General features: G+C 37.4%; 2 protein-coding genes and 1 long non-coding RNA gene across 7 annotated transcripts in view; 1 reads left to right on the top strand and 2 right to left on the bottom strand.

The window, feature by feature from the left end:
• The window catches only part of LOC139142644 (uncharacterized), a 23,369-nt gene extending 16,267 nt beyond the window's left edge, over positions 1-7,102 (bottom strand). The window contains exons 1-2 of one of the 3 annotated variants that reach the window (XM_070712691.1): positions 7,028-7,102; positions 59-84 (exon numbers count right to left, since the gene is read on the bottom strand). The gene's annotated coding sequence lies outside the window, so the exon portion shown is untranslated. Of the gene's footprint in view, positions 1-58; positions 1,683-7,027 lie in introns of those variants that run through there. The other 2 variants (XM_070712692.1, XM_070712690.1) reach the window with 2 other exon arrangements.
• LOC139142646 (uncharacterized) overlaps positions 1-25,507 on the top strand; it is an 86,498-nt gene that overhangs the window by 32,654 nt on the left and 28,337 nt on the right. For 2 of the 3 annotated variants that reach the window (XM_070712694.1, XM_070712693.1), the window contains exon 1: positions 22,092-23,711. The exons of the other annotated variant lie outside the window; for it this stretch is intronic. In XM_070712694.1, coding sequence (XP_070568795.1) covers positions 23,709-23,711 — 3 coding nt within the window. In that variant the 5' untranslated portion in view covers positions 22,092-23,708. Of the gene's footprint in view, positions 1-22,091; positions 23,712-25,507 lie in introns of those variants that run through there. 3 annotated transcript variants of the gene reach the window in all.
• Positions 1-25,507, bottom strand: part of LOC139142650 (uncharacterized) — a 111,965-nt gene that overhangs the window by 59,718 nt on the left and 26,740 nt on the right. The window lies entirely within an intron of this gene.

The following is a 25,507-nucleotide window of genomic DNA, read 5'->3' as shown; positions in this document are numbered from 1 at the left end:
AATAAAAGTACAAGCATTGTAATCTCTTATCAAAACAACACATGACAGCAACACTTACCGTCAGAAATATTTGGTTACCAAAAACTGCAAAAAAATAAAGAGGAACAGAATTATCAAATTGTCTATTTCAGTATATAGTACAATGTTCATTTTCATAGTTAACGCAACACACACAGACCACAACATCACCTCCATCATTCCAACTATTATACATACAATTCTTACACATACTCATACACTCACTATAAAAGTCATAGTATAGCATATTCAACAACTTTGTAGCACCATAATATCTTATAAACATCAATCAGACACACAAGTTGACAAACAAATTTATTTTGGGTTTTTCAAATTTTGTTGAAATATGCACAGTTCCAGAATTTTTTGTAAATGTTTGCTCTTTTTTGTCCATTCAATATTGTTGTCCACACTGGCTTGTCTGTTTGCTTTGAAACTTGCTGTGGACCTTCCGCAGTACAGTAATAATCTCAATGAACATTGTCCTTGATGCTGTTTTTTACTTTAACTTACAGAGTTACTGAGTACATACAAAAGCCACATTGAAACTGCCATGTTGTCCGTAGCATTCATACATTCCTAATACTACAGTACACTACTTATTTTATGATAAGTGTACATTCAAGATCACTTTTTACGCTGGAATGCTTTAGCATATATATCTTTTTCTACATAATTTCACAACAACAGTATTCATCACATTTACTGATTATTACTCTATGAAAACAACACCAGCTTCTTGCAAAAATTCATCAACATGTATAACTATTTGTCACTTTCTTTGTCTTTTATGTATCACATCTCTTCAAAATCTCCTTTAAATTCAGCATCACGGTAAAAGAATTGCTGCAAATCAACCATGTCTTCTTAACAGTGCAGAATTTACAAAGAAACACTAAATATTTATGATAACAATTCTCAGCTTAACTGTTGACTAAATTCTCAGCAATTGTTTCTTCAGTCATGTGATGTGTACTGTCACTAAATTCTCAGAAACTGTTTATTCAGTCATGTGATGTGTACAGTCACTAAATTCTCAGAAACTGTTTCTTCAGTCATGTGATGTGTACTGTCACTAAATTCTCAGAAACTGTTTATTCAGTCATGTGATGTGCATAGTCACTAAATTCTCAGAAACTGTTTATTCAGTCTTGTGATGTGCATAGTCACTAAATTCTCCGAAACTGTTTCTTCAGCCATGTGATGTGTACTGTCACTAAATCCCCAGGAACTGTTTCTTCAGTGTTGTGATGTGATTGTTTCCATCTGATACTTTATTCCACAGTAAATGAGCTGCTGATAGTGTTAAAAGTAATATTGCAGGGAGACTGAAATCTTGATTTAGCAATTAATATGTAAAGTAAAAACTAACTATGCTCGGCTTTACCCAAAGTTGCATAAAGTACCTTTCTGCTAGTATTTTACATGTTAAAGGTAGCACAAATATTGTAACAGTTTTGAATGTACTTTTAACATTGAATTGTATATGCACTGCATGTTATATCAGCCTCACATGTAGTGCAGCTGAACTTGTACTACACACTAGAATACAAACAAAATGTACAGTAATCAAATGATATTTTACAATAGATCCTTTGCATTCATTATAATTATTTACAAATATAAAAACTAAGCCTTGAGTTTTTTATTGTTGTGCAAAGTATAATTAAATTTTACCAATTTTAGCATGAAAATCAGTTTGATTTGGCAAACAAACTGAAGTAGTGTATGTAAATTACCCATTGTCAAAAAGTTACTTTCAATTGATATCATTGACACTTCAAGGAAAGAAAGTGGTGTTGTTGCTGTTGTTGCTCATTTACCAAATAGAATTTGACAACAGCAGTGACAAGTGTGATTTTATATGAAAATACAAGTTTGAATATAAATTTTAACTTTTACAGAAAATATCTTTAACATTGTCAGTTGTATTGTTGTAAAGGTATTACATATGTAAGAATTTTGATGTTTCAGGGACTCCATTCTAATGTAAGAATTTTGATGTTTCATGGGACTCGATTGTAATAGTTCAGTTCAGTTTTGACTGACCGGTGGTATGTAAGTATTTTACACAAGGAAAAAATCAGCTCTGCTTCTCTGAAATATTTGATCATGTCAGCTGGACACATGATAAGGATGCCAACTCAAAAAAGTAAAATAATTTGCTGTGCAACTTTTATTAAATGCCTTAACAGTTGGACACATGTGCAAGGAACATATCTTTGATAGTCATGAATTGTACCTTTCTGAAAAATACAGAACTCAAAACTTTTGCTTACAGAATGTTAATTGCTTTGTATATAACGTACAATAACATTACTAGTGTGAATAAATCTTTTCTAAATGAGATTGCTGTTAAGTTTTAATTCTTTATTTAGCAAATAATACAGAACAGTACACAAAACTATTTGAAAAATATATATTTTCATCAAAAGAAGATATATACGCTGCCACCATATTTGATCATGTGACCTGTCATGTGACTAAAATATTACCATGGCAACAATAATGCAGAGACAATTTTATGAGCCAACCAAAAATATATAGGTTTGTGGGGTAAAGCACAACTTTCCCCCTATAATTAGAGCTATGGCCAGTAGTTGGTAAAAATGCACGTTTCACATTGTTGAAGCTATCGTGCTATGGGCAATTGTATGCCATTGTACATTATAGAACCCAAACGTGCAGGACAAACGTGCATGACTAAACACTGTAAAAGTCTGGACGTTAGACATTATAGACACTTTAGGTCCGTACACGTTAGGTTTGCACGATACACGATAGGTTAGCATGATTGGCATGGTAGATTTCGACCGATGTTGAAAACCTAAAATGACATACACGTTAGACATTTTAGACACGTTAGGTCTGTACACATTAGGTTTGCACAATACACGATAGGTTTGCATGATTGGCATGATAGAAATTGGAGTCATGTGGAGAACCTAAAATGACATACACATTAGACATTTTAGACACGTTAGGTCCGTACACGTTAGGTTTGCACGATACACGATAGGTTTGCACGATTGGCATTATAGAAATTGAGTCATGTTGAGAACCTAAAATGCCATACACATTAGATATTTTAGACACGTTAGGTCCGTACATGTTAGGTTTTCACGGTACACGATAGGTTTGCACGATTGGCATGGTAGATTGTGACTCATGTGGACAACCGAAAATGATATACACGTTAGACATTTTAGACACGTTAGGTCCGTACACGTTATGTTTTCACGATACACAATAGGTTTGCACGATTGGCATGGTAGATTTTGACTCATGTTGATAACCTAGAATGACATACACGTTAGACATATTAGACACGTTAGGTCCGTACACGTTAGGTGTGCACGATACACGATAGGTTTGCGCGATTGGCACGGTAGATTGTGACTCATGTGGAGAACCGAAAATGATATACACATTAGACATTTTAGACACGTTAGGTCCGTACACGTTAGGTTTGCATGATAGGTTTGCACAATTGGCATGGTAGATTGTGACTCATGTGGAGAACTGAAAATGATATACACGTTAGACATTTTAGTCACGTTAGGTCCGTACACGTTAGGTTTGCACGATACACGATAGGTATGCACAATTGGCATGGTAGATTGTGACTCATGTGTAGAAGCTAAAATGACATACACATTAGACATTTTAGGCACGTTAGGTCCGTACACGTTAGGTTTCCACGATACAAGATAGGTTTGCACGATTGGCATGTTAGATTTTGACTCATGGTGACAACCTAAAATGACATACACGTTAGACATTGTGTCTATAGACGTCAAAAGTGTACGTCATTTTAGGTTCAAGATAAGTAGAATTCTATCATGGCAATCATGAGATATATTGTATAACGTGCCGACCTAACGTTGACAGAGCTAACGTGTCTAAAATGTCAAACGTGTATGTCCAATGAGGGTCTGAAAATGAGTCAAGAGCTATCATGGCAATCATGCAAACCTATCGTGTATCATGCATACCTACCGTGTACGGATCTAACGTGTCTAAAATGTGGAACATGTATGTCATTTTAGGGTCTCCAGATAAGTTGAATGGTACAGTCATGATATACATGTTACACATTTTACACACGTTAGGTCCGTACACGTTAGACGATAGGTTTGCACGATTGGCATGATAGATTGTGACCCATGTTGAGAACCTAAAATGACATGCACGTTACACATTTTAGACACATTAGGTCCGTACACTTTAGGTCTGCACGATACAAGATAGTTTTGCACGATTGGCATGATAGAGTTAGACCTTACCGTGTTTGTAGGCCATCACGTGAATCTTGACACATATCGTATAAGGTGCCGACCTAAGATTTACGGAGCTAACGTGTCTAAAATGTCTAACGTGTATGTCATTTTAGGTTGTCCACGAGTCAAAATCTATCATGCCAATCGTGCAAACTTATCGTGTAACGTGCTGACCCAACGTGTACGGACCTAACGTGTCTAAAATGTCTTCTGTGTATGTCCAGATCAGTCGAATGGTACCATATGTCAATCGTACAGTCATGATATACACGTTAGACACTTTAGACACGATAGGTGCATACATGTTGGGCGTGCACAATACACGATAGGTTTGCACAATTGGCATGATAGAACTCTACTTACTTGTACGCCCTAAAATGCTATACATGTTAGATAGGTTCTTTAACGTTAGGTCTGCACGATACACGATAGGTTTGCACGTTTGGCATTTTTGGCACATTAGTTCCGACCTGACATACACGTTACACATTTTAGAAACGATAGGTGCGGATATGTTGGGTCTGCACGATACACAATAGGTTTGAAAGTTTGGCTTTTTTTGGTCACGTTAGTTCCGACCTAACATGTCAAACATGCACTACTAAAATGTAAAAATGTCTAAAATGAAAAAATCCCGACTTCTGGCCATGAATGTATAATTAAAGAGTTATTGACATGAAGTATTCAGGTTGGAAATTGTATGTATCGCATTGCTGTAACGTAACATACTGTCAACATGTGTGAAGCAAAATAATGCTACTTGTATAAAGAAACGAAACTTTTTATTCTAAATGAGGTGGTTGTTGAGTTAGAATGCTTTCTTAAGCAAAAATTACAATTGCAGAACCATTCAACAGTTTTGAGTTATCCCTACGGACCTGTATACCAAATATCAAAGCTGTCTGACCAGCGGTTATATAGAAGAAGATTTTTTACCAAAAATGCCTTTTTTGGCACTAATTTGCATATTTTCAACAATATCAAAAAATAAAAAAACCACAATTATTTCAGGTCAGCCCAAAGTACTTACATACTAATTTTTCATGTAATCTGCTCAGTGGTTATTGAGATTTTCAATTTTGACTGTTTTTACATTTTTTCACTTAATTTGCATATTTTTGGCAATGACAACTTCATTTGAAGAAAATCTCATCTACAGCCCATCATCCATGTACACACCAAATATCAAGATGAAATGTGCAGCGGTTTTGGATTTTTTGATGTTGAGGGACACACATACAGACATACAGACATACAGACATACATACATACAGACAGTTCCCTAGCCTATAAGAATACCTTCCATTGCCATATATACATAGGGCTATGGGAGCTAAAAATCATAGTATAGCATATTCAACAACTTTGTAGCACCATAATATCTTATAAACATCAATCACACACACAAGTTGACAAACAAATTTAAGCTTATATTGGGTTTTTCAAATTTTGTTGAAATGTGCAGAGTTCCAGAATTTTTTGTAAATGTTTGCTCTTTTTTGTCCAATCAATATTTTTGTCTACACTGGCTTGTCTGATTGCTTTGAAAATTGCTGTGGACCTTCCATAACACAGTAATAATCTCAATGAACATTGTCCTTGATGCTATTTTTTACATTTACTTACACAGTTACTGATTACATACAAAACCCACATTGAAACTACCATGTTGTCCCTAGCATTCATACATTCCTAATACTACAGTACACTAGTTACTTTATGTAAGTGTACATTCAAGATCACTTTTTACACTGGAATGCTTTAGCGTAAATATCTTTTCCTACATAATTTCACAACAACAGTATTCATCACATTTACTGATTATTACTCTCACTATGAAAACAACACCAGCTTCTTACAACAATTCATCAACATGTATAACTATTTGTCACTTTCTTTGTCTTTTATGTATCACATCTCTTCAAAATCTCCTTTAAATTCAGCATCACGGTAAAAGAATTGCTGCAAAGCAACCATGTCTTCTTAACAGTGCAGAATTTACAAGGAAGCACTTAGGATTTATGATAACAACGATTCTCAGCTTAACTTCAACAGCCAACACTGTCCTTTACATGATTTCTAACATTCCATAATGGCTGTTATACAAAACATTCTCTACTTACCTGAAATATTTGGTAAATGGCATCGCATATTGCCAATGCACTGACATATAAAACCCCTCAATATTTAAACACACACACACACACACATATACTTCTACACTTCACATCAACACTCAGTCGACAGTCAAATAATTACTTAATCAAAGTACTATATTTGTGAACAATCACAAAAATCGCCAGCACGAAATACTCGTCACTTTATATACGGCACATTTCCACGACTTATTGTTGACACCACTGAATGTAAAATACCCAGAAGGAAACAGATATATTTCACGATACAAACCTGCCAATCTCACTATCATTAAAAAAGAAGCATTACTTTGAACACATTTTTTTCACCATCCATTTCTGCTGTCTTGGAATATTGCGCAATTGAAAACGCCATGTGACTAAGCTCAAGACACCATATTGGAAGATCACGAACCCATTTTAATGTTTCAAAATCTCCTTCGGAATCAAAAATTTCCGCTATATAATTATTGTCGAGTGTTGTACGAACTCCCAACACACATCGACACATAGTCTAAACCTCATGCATAAGTTTCCTAAGGTCTAAAATTCGAATCAATCGGCAGTAAAAAATAGACATGTGAACATACTCACCTTGACTTGAACGTCATCTGAGAGATGTCCATTCGTTTTCAGTTTTTCGAGACATGTCTTCAGAAGATTTTTAAATATATAACGTGAATATCCTGCATATTTAGTGACACTTTACCGTTACACTTGTTTACCATGTTCAGTTTCTCACTGAACAGCGTGTAAATAATGCTGGAACTTTAAAATCGGCTTCGGTTACCCGATTACTAAACGTGTAATCCTAAACTGATTCAGAACCCGGCGCCTTTTTTAATGAACGCAATGCATTCCCAAAACATTTTCCATTCTGTCCTCTTGGTGGCGCGCGTCAGCCTGGACTGAAATTTCAATAGTTAAACATACACTTTCAAAACTAAGTTGTACCCAATGTAAATTACAGGTCTGGTTTATGATTGACAGGCAAAAATATGGGGCTACAATTATACCTGTAATTGAACACGTAATGCACATATCCCACTCTTTAAAAATATAGGGATAACTATGGCATTCAATTCCTTCGACAAAACTGCTATTCTCTACATATTTGATAGGATATTAGACCTTAAAATATCATATCTTGTACCACAGGTCTGATTTTTAGTATATAGGGATAACTTAGCAATACAATTTTTTTGACAAAATGTCATGTGACCTTCATGACCTTTGACCTTGAATATACGTATATGTCCATAACTCAGTAACCACAAGTGCTACACACTTCATATGTGGTATGATGGGAGACCTTATGACACTGCATCGTGTACTTCATTAATTATGCGCACAATCTAAATTTTCTTTTGCTCTAATGCGGCCACTTGTGTCGAAACCCGGTCATCGCTGCTTGCAGCTATATTTAGGGTTTCGACACCATGGGTGCGAAACCCTCTTGTAATCGTTCTGTTTTTTATTATTATTATTAGGGTTTCGACACCATGGGTGCGAAACCCTCTTGTAATCGTTCTGTTTTTTATTATTATTATTATTCTTCTTCTTCTTCTTCCGCCTTTCTTTTGCAACTACCACGCGAACACCGTTGCACCTAGAGACTTCATATTTGGTACACAGGTACAACTCACCAAAAGTAATTTTTTGGTCACATGACCATAACAAAAGGTCACGTGACCTTTCGCCCATTTTGAAAATAAACTTTAAAATTGACCTCATTTGCATAAAAATTAACCAATCAAAATTCTGTCCTATATTTTTGTAGACCATAGGGTTAGGCCCCTTCATGCTAAATATCAAGGTCACAGGTGTTGCCGATTTTTAGAAGAAGATTTTTAAAGTATTATTTTATTTTTCAGTGACCTTTGACCTCCCCTATGGATTTACAAATGCCCATTATAGGCTAGCCAATAGAGCTAGGAGTCTGGTTCTTTTTTGACATAGACGATCATTGGCTGTTAATGTTCACCAAAATATTTTGGGTCAGGTCACGTGACCTTGACCTCATTAAGTATGCGCATATCTAATTCTAGGCTAACCAATAGGGCTAGAGATCCGAATTTTGGTACACAGGGACTACTATGGGATAGAAATCTATTGCAATATGTCACGTGACCAGACCTCATTAATTATGCGCATATCTAATTCTAGGCTAACCAATAGGGCTAGAGATCCAAATTTTGGTACACAGGGACTACTATGGGATAGAAATCTATTGCAAATATGTCACGTGACCAGACCTCATTAATTATGCGCATATCTAATTCTAGGCTAACCAATAGGGCTAGGGATCCGAATTTTGGTACACAGGGACTACTATGGGATAGAAATCTATTGCAAATATGTCACGTGACCAGACCTCATTAATTATGCGCATATCTAATTCTAGGCAAAACCAATAGGGCTAGAGATCCCAATTTTGGTACATAGGGACTACTATGGGATAGAAATCTATTGCAAATATGTCACGTGACCAGACCTCATTAATTATGCGCATATCTAATTCTAGGCTAACCAATAGGGCTAGAGATCCGAATTTTGGTACACAGGGACTACTATGGGATAGAAATCTATTGCAAATATGTCACGTGACCAGACCTCATTAATTATGCGCATATCTAATTCTAGGCTAACCAATAGGGCTAGCGATCCAAATTTTGGTACACAGGGACTACTATGGGATAGAAATCTATTGCTAATATGTCACGTGACCAGACCTCATTAATTATGCGCATATCTAATTCTAGGCTTACCAATAGGGCTAGAGATCGGAATTTTGGTACACAGGGACTACTATGGGATAGAAATCTGTTGCAAATATGTCATGTGACCAGACCTCATTAATTATACGCATATCTAATTCTGAGCCAGCCAATAGAGCTAGAGGTCTGATTTTTGGTATATAGGGATAACTTAGCAATACAATTTTTTTGACAAAATGTCATGTGACCTTCATGACCTTTGACCTTATATATACATATTTGGGCATAACTAAGTAACCCCAAGTGCTAGACCCTTCATATTTGGTATGATGGGAGACCTTATGACACCACATCCTGTACCTAATTAATTATGCGCATATCTAATTCTGAGCCAGTCTATAGGGCTAGAGGTCTGATTTTTGGTATATAGGGATAGCTTAGCAATTAAAAATTTTTGACAAAATGTCATGTGACCTCGATGACCTTTGACCTTGAATAACCTATATGTCCACAACTTGATAACCACAAGTGCTACAGAATTCATATGTGGTATGATGGGAGACCTAATGACCCTGCATCCTGTACTTCATTAATTATGCGCACAATTTAATTTTTCTTTTGCTCTTAATGCTGCTACTTGTGTCGAAACCCGGTCATCGCTGCTTGCAGCTATATTTATTCTTCTTCTTCTTCTTCTTCTTCTTCTTCCGCCTTTCTTTTGCAACTACCACGCGAACACCGTTGCACCTAGAAACTTCATATTTGGTACACAGGTACAACTCAGCAAAAGTAATTTTTTGGTCACATGACCATAACAAAAGGTCACGTGACCTTTCGGCCAGTTTGAAAATAAACTTTAAAATTGACCTCATTTGCATTAAAATTAACCAATCAAAATTCTGTCCTAAATTTTTGTAGACCATAGGGTTAGCCCGCTTCATGCCAAATATCAAGTTTACAGGTCTTGCCGATTTTGAGAAGAAGATTTTTAAAGTATTATTTTTCCATATTTTTCAGTGACCTTTGACCTTCCCTATAGATTTACAAATGCCCATTATAGGCTAGCCAATAGAGCTAGGAGTCTGGTTCTTTTTCAACGTAGACGATCATTGGCTGTTTATGTTCACCGAAATATTTTGGGTCAGGTCACGTGACCTTGACCTCATTAATTATGCGCATATCTAATTGTAGGCTAACCAATAGGGCTAGAGATCCGAATTTTGGTACACAGGGACTACTATGGGATAGAAATCTATTGCAAATATGTCACGTGACCAGACCTCATTAATTATGCGCATATCTAATTCCAGGCTAACCAATAGGGCTAGAGATCCGAATTTTGGTACACAGGGACTACTATGGGATAGAAATCTATTGCAAATATGTCACGTGACCAGACCTCATTAATTATGCGCATATCTAATTCTAGGCTAACCAATAGGGCTAGGATCCGAATTTTGGTACACAGGGACTACTATGGGATAGAAATCTATTGCAAATATGTCACGTGACCAGACCTCATTAATTATGCGCATATCTAATTCTAGGCAAACAATAGGGCTAGAGATCCAATTTTGGTACATAGGGACTACTATGGGATAGAAATCTATTGCAAATATGTCACGTGACCAGACCTCATTAATTATGCGCATATCTAATTCTAGGCTAACCAATAGGGCTAGAGATCCGAATTTTGGTACACAGGGACTACTATGGAATAGAAATCTATTGCAAATATGTCACGTGACCAGACCTCATTAATTATGCGCATATCTAATTCTAGCTAACCAATAGGGCTAGCGATCCAAATTTTGGTACACAGGGACTACTATGGGATAGAAATCTATTGCTAATATGTCACGTGACCAGGCCTCATTAATTATGCGCATATCTAATTCTAGGCTTACCAATAGGGCTAGAGATCGGAATTTGGTACACAGGGACTACTATGGGATAGAAATCTGTTGCAAATATGTCATGTGACCAGACCTCATTAATTATACGCATATCTAATTCTGAGCCAGCCAATAGAGCTAGAGGTCTGATTTTTGGTATATAGGGATAACTTAGCAATACAATTTTTTTGACAAAATGTCATGTGACCTTCATGACCTTTGACCTTATATATACATATATGGGCATAACTAAGTAACCCCAAGTGCTAGACCCTTCATATTTGGTATGATGGGAGACCTTATGACACCACATCCTGTACCTAATTAATTATGCGCATATCTAATTCTGAGCCAGTCTATAGGGCTAGAGGTCTGATTTTTGGTATATTGGGATAGCTTAGCAATTAAAAAATTTTGACAAAATGTCATGTGACCTCGATGACCTTTGACCTTGAATATACCTATATGTCCACAACTTGATAACCACAAGTGCTACAGAATTCATATGTGGTATGATGGGAGACCTAATGACACTGCATCCTGTACTTCATTAATTATGCGCACAATTTAATTTTTCTTTTGCTCTTAATGCTGCTACTTGTGTCGAAACCCGGTCATCGCTGCTTGCAGCTATATTTATTATTCTTCTTCTTCTTCTTCTTCTTCTTCCGCCTTTCTTTTGCAACTACCACGCGAACACTGTTGCACCTAGAGACTTCATATTTGGTACACAGGTACAACTCAGCAAAAGTAATTTTTTGGTCACATGACCATAACAAAAGGTCACGTGACCTTTCGGCCATTTTGAAAATAAACTTTAAAATTGACCTCATTTGCATAAAAATTAACCAATCAAAATTCTGTCCTAAATTTTTGTAGACCATAGGGTTAGGCCCCTTCATGCCAAATATCAAGGTCACAGGTCTTGCCGATTTTGAGAAGAAGATTTTTAAAGTATTATTTTTCATATTTTCAGTGACCTTTGACCTTCCTATAGATTTACAAATGCCCATTATAGGCTAGCCAATAGAGCTAGGAGTCTGGTTCTTTTTCAACGTAGACGATCATTGGCTGTTTATGTTCACCGAAATATTTTGGGTCAGGTCACGTGACCTTGACCTCATTAATTATGCGCATATCTAATTGTAGGCTAACCAATAGGGCTAGAGATCCGAATTTTGGTACACAGGGACTACTATGGGATAGAAATCTATTGCAAATATGTCACGTGACCAGACCTCATTAATTATGCACATATCTAATTCTAGGCTAACCAATAGGGCTAGAGATCCAAATTTTGGTACAGAGGGACTACTATAGGATAGAAATCGATTGCAAATATGTCACGTGACCAGACCTCATTAATTATGCGCATATCTAATTCTAGGCTAACCAATAGGGCTAGAGATCCGAATTTTGGTACACAGGAACTGCTATGGGATAGAAATCTATTGCAAATATGTCACATGACCAGACCTCATTAATTATGCGCATATTAATTCTAGGCTAACCAATAGGGCTAGAGATCCAATTTTGGTACAGAGGGACTACTATGGGATAGAAATCTATTGCAAATATGTCACTTGACTAGACCTCATTAATTATGCGCATATCTAATTCTGAGCCAGCCAATAGAGCTAGAGGTCTGATTTTTGGTATATAGGGATAACTTAGCATTACAATTTTTTTGACAAAATGTCATGTGACCTCGATTACCTTTGACCTTGAATATACGTATATGTCCATAACTCAGTAACCACAAGTGCTACACCCTTCATATTTGGTATGATGGGAGACCTTATGACATCACATCCTGTACCTCATTAATTATGTGCATATCTAATTCTGAGCCAGCCAATAGAGCTAGAGGTCTGATTTTTGGTATATAGGGATAGCTTAGCAATACAATTTTTTTGACAAAATGTCATGTGACCTCGATGACCTTTGACCTTGAATATACGTATATGTCCATAACTCAGTAACCACAAGTGCTACACCCTTCATATTTGGTATGATGGAAGACCTTATGACATCAAATCCTGTACCTCATTAATTATGTGCATATCTAATTCTGAGCCAGCCAATAGAGCTAGAGGTCTGATTTTTGGTATATAGGGATAGCTTAGCAATAAAAATTTTTGGACAAAATGTCATGTGACCTCGATGACCTTTGACCTTAAATATACCTATATGTCTGCAATTTGATAACCACAAGTTTTACAGACTTCATATGTGGTATGATGGGAGACCTAATGGCACTGCATCCTGTACTTCATTAATTATGCGCACAATCTAATTTTTCTTTTGCTCTTAATGCTGCTACTTGTGTCGAAACCCGGTCATCGCTGCTTGCAGCTATATTTATTATTATTATTCTTCTTACGACGAGCTTTTGCAGCTACCACGCGAACACCGTTGCACCTAGAGACTTCATATTTGGTACACAGGTACAACTCACCAAAAGTAATTTTTTGGTCACATGACCATAACAAAAGGTCACGTGACCTTTCGGCCATTTTGAAAATAAACTTTAAAATTGACCTCATTTGCATAAAAATTAACCAATCAAAATTCTGTCCTAAATTTTTGTAGACCATAGGGTTAGGCCCCTTCATGCCAAATATCAAGGTCACAGGTCTTGCCGATTTGAGAAGAAGATTTTTAAAGTATTATTTTCATATTTTTCAGTGACCTTTGACCTCCCCTATAGATTTACAAATGCCTATGATAGGCTAGCCAATAGAGCTAGGAGTCTGGTTCTTTTTCGACATAGACGATCATTGGCTGTTAATGTTCACCGAAATATTTTGGGTCAGGTCACGTGACCTTGACCTCATTAATTATGCGCATATCTAATTCTAGGCTAACCAATAGGGCTAGAGATCCGAATTTTGGTACACAGGGACTACTATGGGATAGAAATCTATTGCAAATATGTCACATGACCAGACCTCATTAATTATGCGCATATCTAATTCTAGGCTAACAAATAGGGCTAGAGATCCGAATTTTGGTACACAGGGACTACTATGGGATAGAAATCTATTGCAAATATGTCACGTGACCAGACCTCATTAATTATGCGCATATCTAATTCTAGGCTAACCAATAGGGCTAGAGATCCGAATTTTGGTACACAGGGACTACTATGGGATAGAAATCTATTGCAAATATGTCACGTGACCAGACCTCATTAATTATGCGCATATCTAATTCTAGGCTAACCAATAGGACTAGAGATTCGAATTTTGGTACACAGGGACTACTATGGGATAGAAATCTATTGCAAATATGTCACGTGACCAGACCTCATTAATTATGTGCATATCTAATTCTAGGCTAACCAATAGGGCTAGAGATCCGAATTTTGGTACACAGGGACTACTATGGGATAGAAATCTATTGCAAATATGTCACGTGACCAGACCTCATTAATTATGCGCATATCTTATTCTGAGCCAGCCAATAGAGCTAGAGGTCTGATTTTTGGTATATAGGGATAACTTAGCATTACAATTTTTTTGACAAAATGTCATGTGACCTCGATGACCTTTGACCTTGAATATACGTATATGTCCATAACTCAGTAACCACAAGTGCTACACCCTTCATATTTGGTATGATGGGAGACCTTATGACATCACATCCTGTACCTCATTAATTATGCGCATATCTAATTCTGAGCCAGCCAATAGAGATAGAGGTCTGATTTTTGGTGTATACGGAAACTTAGCAGTACAATTTTTTTGACAAAAAGTCATGTGACCTTCATGACCTTTGACCTTATATATACATATATGGGCATAACTAAGTAACCCCAAGTGCTAGACCCTTCATATTTGGTATGATGGGAGACCTTATGACACCACATCCTGTACCTAATTAATTATGCGCAATATCTAATTCTGAGCCAGCCAATAGAGCTAGAGGTCTGATTTTTGGTATATAGGGATAGCTTAGCAATAAAAATTTTTTGACAAAATGTCATGTGACCTCGATGACCTTTGACCTTAAATATACCTATATGTCCACAACTTGATAACCACAAGTGCTACAGACTTCATATGTGGTATGATGGGAGACCTAATGACACTGCATCCTGTACTTCATTAATTATGCGCACAATCTAATTTTTCTTTTGCTCTTAATGCTGCTACTTGTGTCGAAACCCGGTCATCGCTGCTTGCAGCTATATTTATTATTATTCTTTCTTCTTCTTCTTCTTCTTCCGCCTTTCTTTTGCAACTACCACGCGAACACCGTTGCACCTAGAGACTTCATATTTGGTACACAGGTACAACTCAGCAAAAGTAATTTTTTGGTCACATGACCATAACAAAAGGTCACGTGACCTTTCGGCCATTTTGAAAATAAACTTTAAAATTGACTTCATTTGCATAAAAATTAACCAATCAAAATTCTGTCCTAAATTTTTGTAGACCATAGGGTTAGGCTCCTTCATGCCAAATATCAAGGTCACAGGTGTTGCCGATTTTGAGAAGAAGATTTTTAAAGTATTATTTTTCATATTTTTCAGTGACCTTTGACCTCCCCTATAGATTTACAAATGCCCATTATAGGCTAGCCAATAGAGCTAGGAGTCTGGTTCTTTTTCGACATAGACGATCATTGGCTGTTAATGTTCACCGAAATATTTTGGGTCAGGTCACGTGACCTTGACCTCATTAATTATGCGCATATCTATTCTAGGCTAACCAATACGGCTAGAGATCCGAATTTTGGTACAAAGGGACTACTATGGGATAGAAATCTATTGCAAATATGTCACGTGACCAGACCTCATTAATTATGCGCATATCTAATTCTAGGCTAACCAATAGGGCTAGAGTTCCAAATTTTCGTACACTGGGACTACTATGGGATAGAAATCTATTGCAAATATGTCACATGACCAGACCTCATTAATTATGCGCATATCTAATTCTAGGCTAACCAATAGGGCTAGAGATCCGAATTTTGGTACACAGGGACTACTATGGGATAGAAATCTATTGCAAATATGTCACGTGACCAGACCTCATTAATTATGCGCATATCTAATTCTAGGCTAACCAATAGGGCTAGAGATCCGAATTTTGGTACACAGGGACTACTATGGGATAGAAATCTATTGCAAATATGTCACGTGACCAGACCTCATTAATTATGCGCATATCTGATTCTGAGCAGCCAATAGAGCTAGAGGTCTGATTTTTGGTATATAGGGATAACTTAGCATTACAATTTTTTTGACAAAATGTCATGTGACCTCGATGACCTTTGACCTTGAATATACGTATATGACCATAAATCAGTAACCAAAAGTGGTACACCCTTCATATTTGGTATGATGGCAGACCTTATGACATCACATCCTGTACCTCATTAATTATGCGCATATCTTATTCTCAGCCAGCCAATAGAGCTAGAGATCTGATTTTTGGTATATAGGGATAACTAAGCAATACAATTTTTTTGACAAAGTGTCATGTGACCCTGATAACCTTTGACCTCAAATATACATATATGGCCATAACTAAGTAACCCCAAGATGCTACACCCTTCATATTTCGTATGATGGGAGACCTTATGACACCACATCCTGTACTTCATTAATTATGCGCATATCTAATTCTGAGCCAGCCAATAGAGCAAGAGGTCTGATTTTTGGTATATAGGGATAACTTAGCATTACAATTTTTTTGACAAAATATCATGTGATCTCGATGACCTTTGACCTTAAATGTGATTATATGTCCATAACTCAGTAACCACAAGTGCTACACCCTTCATATTTGGTATGATGGGAGACCTTATGACATCATATCCTGTACCTCATTAATTATGCGCATATCTAATTCTGAGCCAGCCAATAGAGCTAGAGGTCTGATTTTTGGTATATAGGGATAACTTAGCAATACAATTTTTTTGACAAAATGTCATGTGACCTCGATGACCTTTGACCTTAAATGTGATTATATGTCCATAACTCAGTAACCACAAGTGCTACACCCTTCATATTTGGTATGATGGGAGACCTTATGACACCACATCCTGTACCTCATTAATTATGCGCATATCTAATTCTGAGCCAGCCAATAGAGCTAGAGGTCTGATTTTTGGTATATAGGGATAACTTAGCAATACAATTTTTTTGACAAAATGTCATGTGACCCCGATGACCTTTGACCTTGAGTATACGTATATGTCCATAACTCAATAACCACAAGTGGTACACCCTTCATATTTGGTATGATGGGAGACCTTATGACATCACATCCTCTACCTCATTAATTATGCGCATATCTAATTCTGAGACAGCCAATAGAGCTAGAGGTCTGATTTTTGGTATTCAGGGATAACTTAGCAATACAATTTTTTTGACAAAATGTCATATGACCTCGATGACCTTTGACCTTAAATATACGTATATGGCCATAAGTAAGTAACCACATGTGCTAGACCCTTCATATTTGGTATGATGGGAGACCATATGACACCACATCCTGTACTTAATTAATTATGTGCATAATCTAATTTGCTTTTGCTCTCATGCCGCCACTTGTGTCGAAACCCGGTCATCGCTGCTTGCAGCTATATTTATTATTATTATTCTTCTTATTATTCTTTTTCTTCTTCTTCTTCTTCCGTCCTCTAAATGCAACTGCCACGCAAACACTGTTGCACCTAGAGACTTCAAATTTGGCACATAGGTAAAACTCCTCACAAGTAATTTTTTGATCACATGACCATAACAATGGGTCACGTGACCTGGCAGTCATATTGAAATTAAACTTTCAACTTGGCTTAATTTGCATAAAAATAAACCAATCAAAATTCTGTCAGATATTTTTGTAGACCATAGGGCTAGGCTCCTTCATGCCAAATTTCAAGGTCATAGGCCTGCCGATTTTGAGAAGAAGATTTTTAAAGTATTATTTTTCACATTTTTCAGTGACCTTTGACCTCCCCTATAGATTTACAAATGCCCATTATAGGCTAGCCAATAGAGCTAGGAGTCTGGTTCTTTTTCGACATAGACGATCATTGGCTGTTAATGTTCACCGAAATATTTTGGGTCAGGCCACGTGACCTTGACCTCATTAATTATGTACATATCTAATTCTAGGCTAACCAATAGGGCTAGAGATCCGAATTTTGGTACACAGGACTACTATGGGATAGAAATCTATTGCAAATATGTCACGTGACCAGACCTCATTAATTATGCGCATATCTAATTCTAGGCTAACCAATAGGGCTAGAGATCCGAATTTTGGTACCACAGGGACTACTATGGGATAGAAATCTATTGCAAATATGTCACGTGACCAGACCTCATTAATTATGCGCATATCTAATTCTAGGCTAACCAATAGGGCTAGAGATCCGAATTTGGTACACAGGGACTACTATGGGATAGAAATCTATTGCAAATATGTCACGTGACCAGACCTCATTAATTATGCGCATATCTAATTCTAGGCTAACCAATAGGGCTAGAGATCCGATTTTGGAACACAGGGACTACTATGGGATAGAAATCTATTGCAAATATGTCACGTGACCAGACCTCATTAATTTTATGCGCATATCTAATTCTAGGCTAACCAATAGGACTAGAGATCCGAATTTTGGTACACAGGGACTACTTTGGGATAGAAATCTATTGTCAATATGTCACGTGACCAGACCTCATTAATTATGCGCATATCTAATTCTAGGCTAACCAATGGGCTAGAGATCCGAATTTTGGTACACAGGGATACTATGGGATAGAAATCAATTGTCAATATGTCACATGACAAGACCTCATTAATTATGCACATATCTAATTCTAGGCTAAGGTGATAGAGCTAGAGGTCTGATTTTTGGTATAAAGGGATAACTATGATATTGAATTCTTTTAACAAAATGTCACATCACCTCGACTACTTTTGACCTCGATTTCACAAATACTACCATAGCCTCCCATCTTTTTGCATATGTATTTCTCTATTGCCCCTGTTGACCGAGATGTCTCGAAACCCGGTGGTTGCTGCTTTGCAGCTATATTTTCAATTTCTTTGCTGTTCCTGGCCCTCTACCGGCCAGTGGGCAAGCAGCGATGCGTGCGAGATTTACGGCTTCCGTCAACGCAAGAACTGCGGTAAATTTAAAATGGAGTTGTCTTCCTTAGTCTCTGAAGAGTTTATGCGGCAAATGGTTGTTTTTGAAGGTAAAACACACCGCGAGATAGCATGTTCTTTGAAAGACTTGTTTCCTGATCATAATCTGTCAGGATTAAGCGAGAGAGACCGGTGCGCAGATTTTGTGAAATACATGAAAATTAAAGCGACACCGCACGCCGAACAATGACCAATGATTAGTACAACATTTACTGTTAACATAACGAGCACTAGCAACGCTTAAAATATGCCCTAAAACAAAAATCCTTATAAGCGTCTAGAAACTCCGGTCGATGCTTGGTCATGTTAATCATAATATGACACCACACACCGGATCACTCACTATAGTCAGTCAATAGAGTAGCTAACTCTTTGAACTCTCTCAATAACGAATCTGGCTTCTCCTCCACGACAACGAAGATGACTTCATCACACAACCAAGCGGAGGGGATACAAAACAAGAGAGCGACTGATGAAGGAACCCCATTTTGGTACGAATCACTCAATCAACAAACCGGTTTACCGGGGACCCAGATCACATGACTAGGGTCAAAGCACTATCGATTCACTGGTGTCTCGCCATGTATTCCACACAAAATTCATTTCATTTCATTGCATGAAAGAAAGATATATGGACCTCTTGCAAGTGAAAATCAAAATAAACCTATGCAATGTGTGCGGTACCAGGTTGAAGAAAATGTAAAAGTGACATCGACATTTTAAAGAGAAAGGACAATGTCAAAGAATCACAGTGTCATTAGAAAAGATCCAGCTTCATCCTTCCATGGCTAATATTTCTATTATAGCACTTGTTGTAATTTAATTTCTGACGTGACAGCAGTTGAATCTACAGTGACCTTGCGTTTTCTTTCGCCTGATCAGCTGATGATAGAAGGAAAGTAAAAGGGACAAAGTCGCTCCATTTTGAGTTTTTTTTTCATTATTTTTTATATATGAATAGTACTTTGTGTTGTTTGACTTCTTAAAACTTACTAAAATACTGGTCAACTGTACCAAAAATCAAGTAAGTGTAGACCTTTCACCATTTACATGAATCTATGACATAATGCAGGCGTTTGTAATGAAATCTTATAAAAATTCGATATCGTGATATAATATTATGCTCTTACTGCAGTATATAAAATGTACACTGACTTAAAATGCAAAATGTGTTTGCACACACAACAGTGTTGTCATTCATATGATATACATCAAAATACATTAACTTTATACAAGCAATTTCTCTCAATCGACTGGTTTACTTCCTCAGTCAACAACTATGACAGAATCACAACCAAAAGGGATTCTAATTATGAAGGTTCCCTTGTCTGAAAAGGCACTGCCTATTCAATGGGGCTAAATTGTAACAAATAAAGATTCTTATCCTTCATGACTGAAATATTTCAGCTGTGCATTCTTGATTGCTGCTGACAGTAAATTAGAGTAAAGCAAACTAATAATAATAATAAATTTGTTCAGATACAATAGGCCACCGGCCTTAAAGTATTCCATATGCTCAGATATGATCACCCCTTATTATAAAATCACTGCTATTCACAGCTGGTCACAATAATATTTAACGAGTCATCGGAGATGACACAATTCCTTCCAGATAATGGGCACAAATCTTATAAGTCTTGATTTAGCACCCGGCAGTTAACACAAAAGAAAGAATAACTAAAGTGTCATTTTAAGAAGAGGTAACAGTCTACAATATAGCCTAAGGGGCTGTGGATAATTACAGCACGCACACGGTACACACAACTAATTGTGTTTGGCCTCAACCCCTTCCCCCTCCCCTAGACGTAAGTTTGGACGTGCGAAAATCCAACCAAGCCTCATCCTGTATCAGCATACCTACAATCAGTAATTACATCGCTATGAAATTGCAACAAATTGTAACAATGCAGTAACACACAGAATCTTTGTAATCTGACGAATCACATGACTGCAACTCTTTCCTTTTTTGACACAGTTTCTGCCAACTCGACAATGACGCAACCATCAGATTGAAAAAAAAAACAAAACAAAAAAAAAACAGTACATTGTTACATGTGCACTGAACCTCATGTATGTCAAAAGAATGCTGGTGTAGCGCCAGTGTCGCATTGCACTGGCCTGGTACGCGCCAAATAATAGAGCGTGATATTTTGCGAAACATAAAACATGTAGCAAGATATTGCGTTATAAAATCATGTAGTGTGATTTTTGCGCATGCCCGTAATCATAATACAGCAACCCCCCCCCCCCCAAAAAAAACAGAAATTGCATTTACTCTGCGTGTGCTATAATTATCCATGGCCCCTAAAACAGCGCATGGCTGATTGTGAAGGCTAAATAAAACATTCTGAACCTTAAACTACAAACAGGCTAAATACAAAGTGCTGTTTTCATCTGCTTCCAAGTTAAGTATTAAAAAGACGAAGACCCATCATATTTGCACACTCCTTTTCTTGTAAGTTAAATAAAAGTTGCCATTGTGAATTTATGCTTATTCCTCTACTCTGTATCAAGATGTATTGCCATGCAGCCTCACTTGCAATAATATTTATATGTTGGCATCATACCAAAGGTTGACTAAACATGATTCTGAACACGTACTGATGATTATTAAAGCAATATATATTTAATTTTGACATGATTTAGAACATGCCTTCATCAGGTGGAGTGAACACAACTTTTATGTTTTAGCATTCAACATTTTTAGCCCCACTCTCAATGATGCGGAGCTTATCAGATAGGTAGATTGTCCATTGTCATCTGTCGTCTGCTGTCTGTCATCTGCTGCTTGTCAGCAATCATCTTCTTCTCAGAAACCACGGGTGCGTTCGATTATCTTCCTCAAGGTGCCCTTGGGCGGCCTGGGGCATCCCAGTTTCTGTTTGAATATTGTGTGACATTATTGTTGGGCTACCTCGGGGTAGATTTCACTGCCCCTGCTCGTCGAGTCGGGGAAGTGTGGGGCACTGCATAACAAACATGGCGGACGACAAACAGACAACACTATAGTGCTCATGGAGAAAATAGCCCTATTGGTTGGTACAGTTAATCAAAATAGCTGACGTGACATTGTAGAGTTGTTGAAAATAAACAGGCAAAAATAGCTAATTTGTGGCAAAATCTTTGATTTCTGTGTGTATTGCTGTTGTCGTCTGCCATTTTGTTCCCTTGGTAACGTTCGATTTTCCCACTTCCTCTGGTAGCCCCATCACAACATCATGACGTCACTTAGGGCTCCCCAAGGAACATAATCGAACACAGCCCACTAGTTCCATTGCTTTGAACTTTTAGTATTAAGGTTCTTAGGGGTGACCTAAGTCAAAGTTGTTCAAACTGTGGCAGAATTTGCATATTTGCATTTTTGGGGCAATTTTTCCCAGTTTGGGTAAAAAAATCTTCTCTGAAGGTTGCTTTGAAGGTTGCTTTGAAAATTGTGCTAGCAGTGACCTAAGTCAGTTTTCGTTCAAATCACGATTGAATTTACGTATTTGTATTTTTCAGGCAATTTTTGTGTGTTTTGGCCAAAAATCTCATCTCTGAAACCGCTTATCTGATTGGTTTGCAATTTGGTATGCAGGTTGCTATGGGTAATCTTTGTCAGGTTTGTTCAAATTGTAAAGAAATTTGCATATTTGAATTTTGGGGGGATTTTTCGTTTTTTGGTCCACAAAATCTCCTTCTCTGAAACTGCTTGTCTGATTGGTTTGAAAGTTGGTATTGGGGTTCCTTGGACTGACTTCAGTAAGGCTTGATCAAATCATGCTTTAATTAGGATATTTGTATTATTGAGGCTTTTTTCCTTTTTTTGAAATCTGAAACCCCTTGTCATATGTCTTTGAAATTTGATATGAATGTTGAATGCGAGGATCTATATCAGTTTTGTACAAATCCTGAAAAAATCGCCAAAGCTGTACTTTTTGGCGATTTAGGGTCAAATATTCAAAAAAATCATCAATGTTCTCAGATTCGTTATCAAATTCTGATATGTGATATAGAAAAGCTGATGAGACATTATTTTGAAAACCAACCAGAGAATGCAACCTAGCTGTCATGATACATGAACTGCGTACAACGGGAGTACACATCTTGAATTTCCTTGCACTTGAGTTTCTGTGTCATGTTCTAGAGTAAGGAGGGTTTCAAAGAAAGAGGTTATTGCAAGTGAATATTCACCTGGGAGAGACTTGGGGAGTGTCTGTCAACTAAGAGGTGATCAAGATATTTCAGTTGCCTTGAAGGCCAGGGAGAAGGGAGTATGTCAGCCAAACTATACCGGTATAAGTATCTCATGCTACTATAGCGCTAGTAACTTGTACTGAGATAGGAGCCAATTGGTGTTATCACAGGTCAAGTGGCAGTTCATCCTACCCTACCGAAAGTTTGCTATTATATGTTGATTTGGTGATCAGAGGACTGCATGGTGAAAATGTGGGAGGTAAACAAGAAATGACAAACACAAGACAAAGTGAAACTTAAGAGCTATTTGTATGGCATTATGGTACGTATATTCAAGGGTACCATATTAAAGGGACAAAGTCGGCCATTTTTCATGAATTTTGTTTGATACCGGATACTATTTATATTGTTTGACATGTTGAAAGATACTAAATGAATGGGTGACCATGCATATATTTGACGCGCCTGGTTTTATCTCGAATATGAATTAATGGTCATGACCATTAATTCATATTCGCGATGGTTTCATTTCATTTGTCTAAAACCGGGTTCGAATATATACATGGTCACCCGTTTATTCAGTATCTTTCAACATGTCAAACAATATAAGAAGTATCTTGCATCAAACAAAATTCATGAAAAATGGGCGAATTTGTCCCTTTAATTTACATTCATTTAACAAAGAAATCCAGCTTCCAGTTTCAAATTGATTGCATTTGGACCTCCTCTGTGTAGAACAGCATCAGTAACACTGATGGACTTCATAAAGATGTTACCTCTGTAATATGTTTGGTTGTACCATGCCTGGATAGTCCAAAGATTGAGTGGTTGCAGCTAGGAGAGTGGCTTGGGTGTCAAGCAGACTCATCGCACCCGATGGAAAGATTTGATGACAAAGAATCTTCACCAGATATTTTAATGATGATGATAATCTTTCCTTTGGTGCCTTAACCCTACTGCTTCATGAAGAGTGGGCAAACACATATGTTATAGTGTACCTCCTCTGCAGTGCCAATCGGGCTATTTGAATGGCATTGAAGAAAGGTGATGTGGTGTCGGAGTGAAGCTGCCAACACAGTGAGTTTTGTCACAAGCAGCCTGGCACATGAGGAGGACCTCAATTTACTGACTCAAGTCACATGACTGACCGCATGGTACGATAGACCAAGCAGGCTCATGATTACCCCCATATTGGTATAGCAACGCATGATCCGAGACATGCTATGCAAGGACCTGTGAATGATGGAAGGAGGCCAGCTGTTAATTACCAAGTACGGAAGGAAATAAAAGCAACATGATCCATGTGAACTATGCAAATAGATTTTACAATATTATAATGTTTCGAATCGGTGTCAAAAATGTACACAAGAAGTCTTCACAAGTTCATTGTTCATGTCTCCGACTACAAACCGACGCAAGATCGGAATACATTCGTCCTATGCTAACTGTAATGTAAACAAAAGAAAGAACCATTATAATTTCAAGAGTGCCAAGTAAATGAAATAGAATGGCCAAACAATGCAAACGTGAAATAGTAGCTCTAACAAATGAAAGGACGTGAGCAGCGTAAAGTAAATGGGAGAAACAAATGAGTGCCAGAAGCTTACAGTGATCGAGGGTACATCAATGTTAGTGTCCTGATGCACGCCAAATCCAACCAATATTGAAGGAACGGCTACATGGTTGCAGTTGGCGTTGATACGTATACCTGGTAGGCATGGCTTCTCTATCTTCCTAGCATCTTGATGAGCTATGCTGGAAGGTTGGTATCTGCAGCTGTAGTAGTAGTGCTAATCCGGAAACTTTGGATGGCAAAGTGATGTGCATTGTCTATACCAGCTCTGCTAAGCAGGTTGCAAAGGTGGATCGATAGTCAGGGTGTGGTGCATGAGCCACTCTCCATTGTTAAATTGGAAGACTGGCATCTCTGCTACGGCTGCATGGGATTTTCCATATTTTGCATGAGCCCGCATGGCACAAATCCCTGTTTTTGTGGGTGCAATCCTGAGCTGCTGTTCTTGACAGTATGGGTCAGTCTTTGTTGTCTTGAGTGAGATTTCTAGGTCTTCAGATATCTTCACATCATAAGCGAGAAGTGTGTGAGCTTTGTCGAAGCTG

This window comes from Ptychodera flava, chromosome 10 (genome assembly GCF_041260155.1).
Source record: "Ptychodera flava strain L36383 chromosome 10, AS_Pfla_20210202, whole genome shotgun sequence".
Taxonomy (NCBI): Eukaryota; Metazoa; Hemichordata; class Enteropneusta; family Ptychoderidae; genus Ptychodera; species Ptychodera flava.
This window is presented reverse-complemented; position numbering and strand designations above follow the sequence as displayed.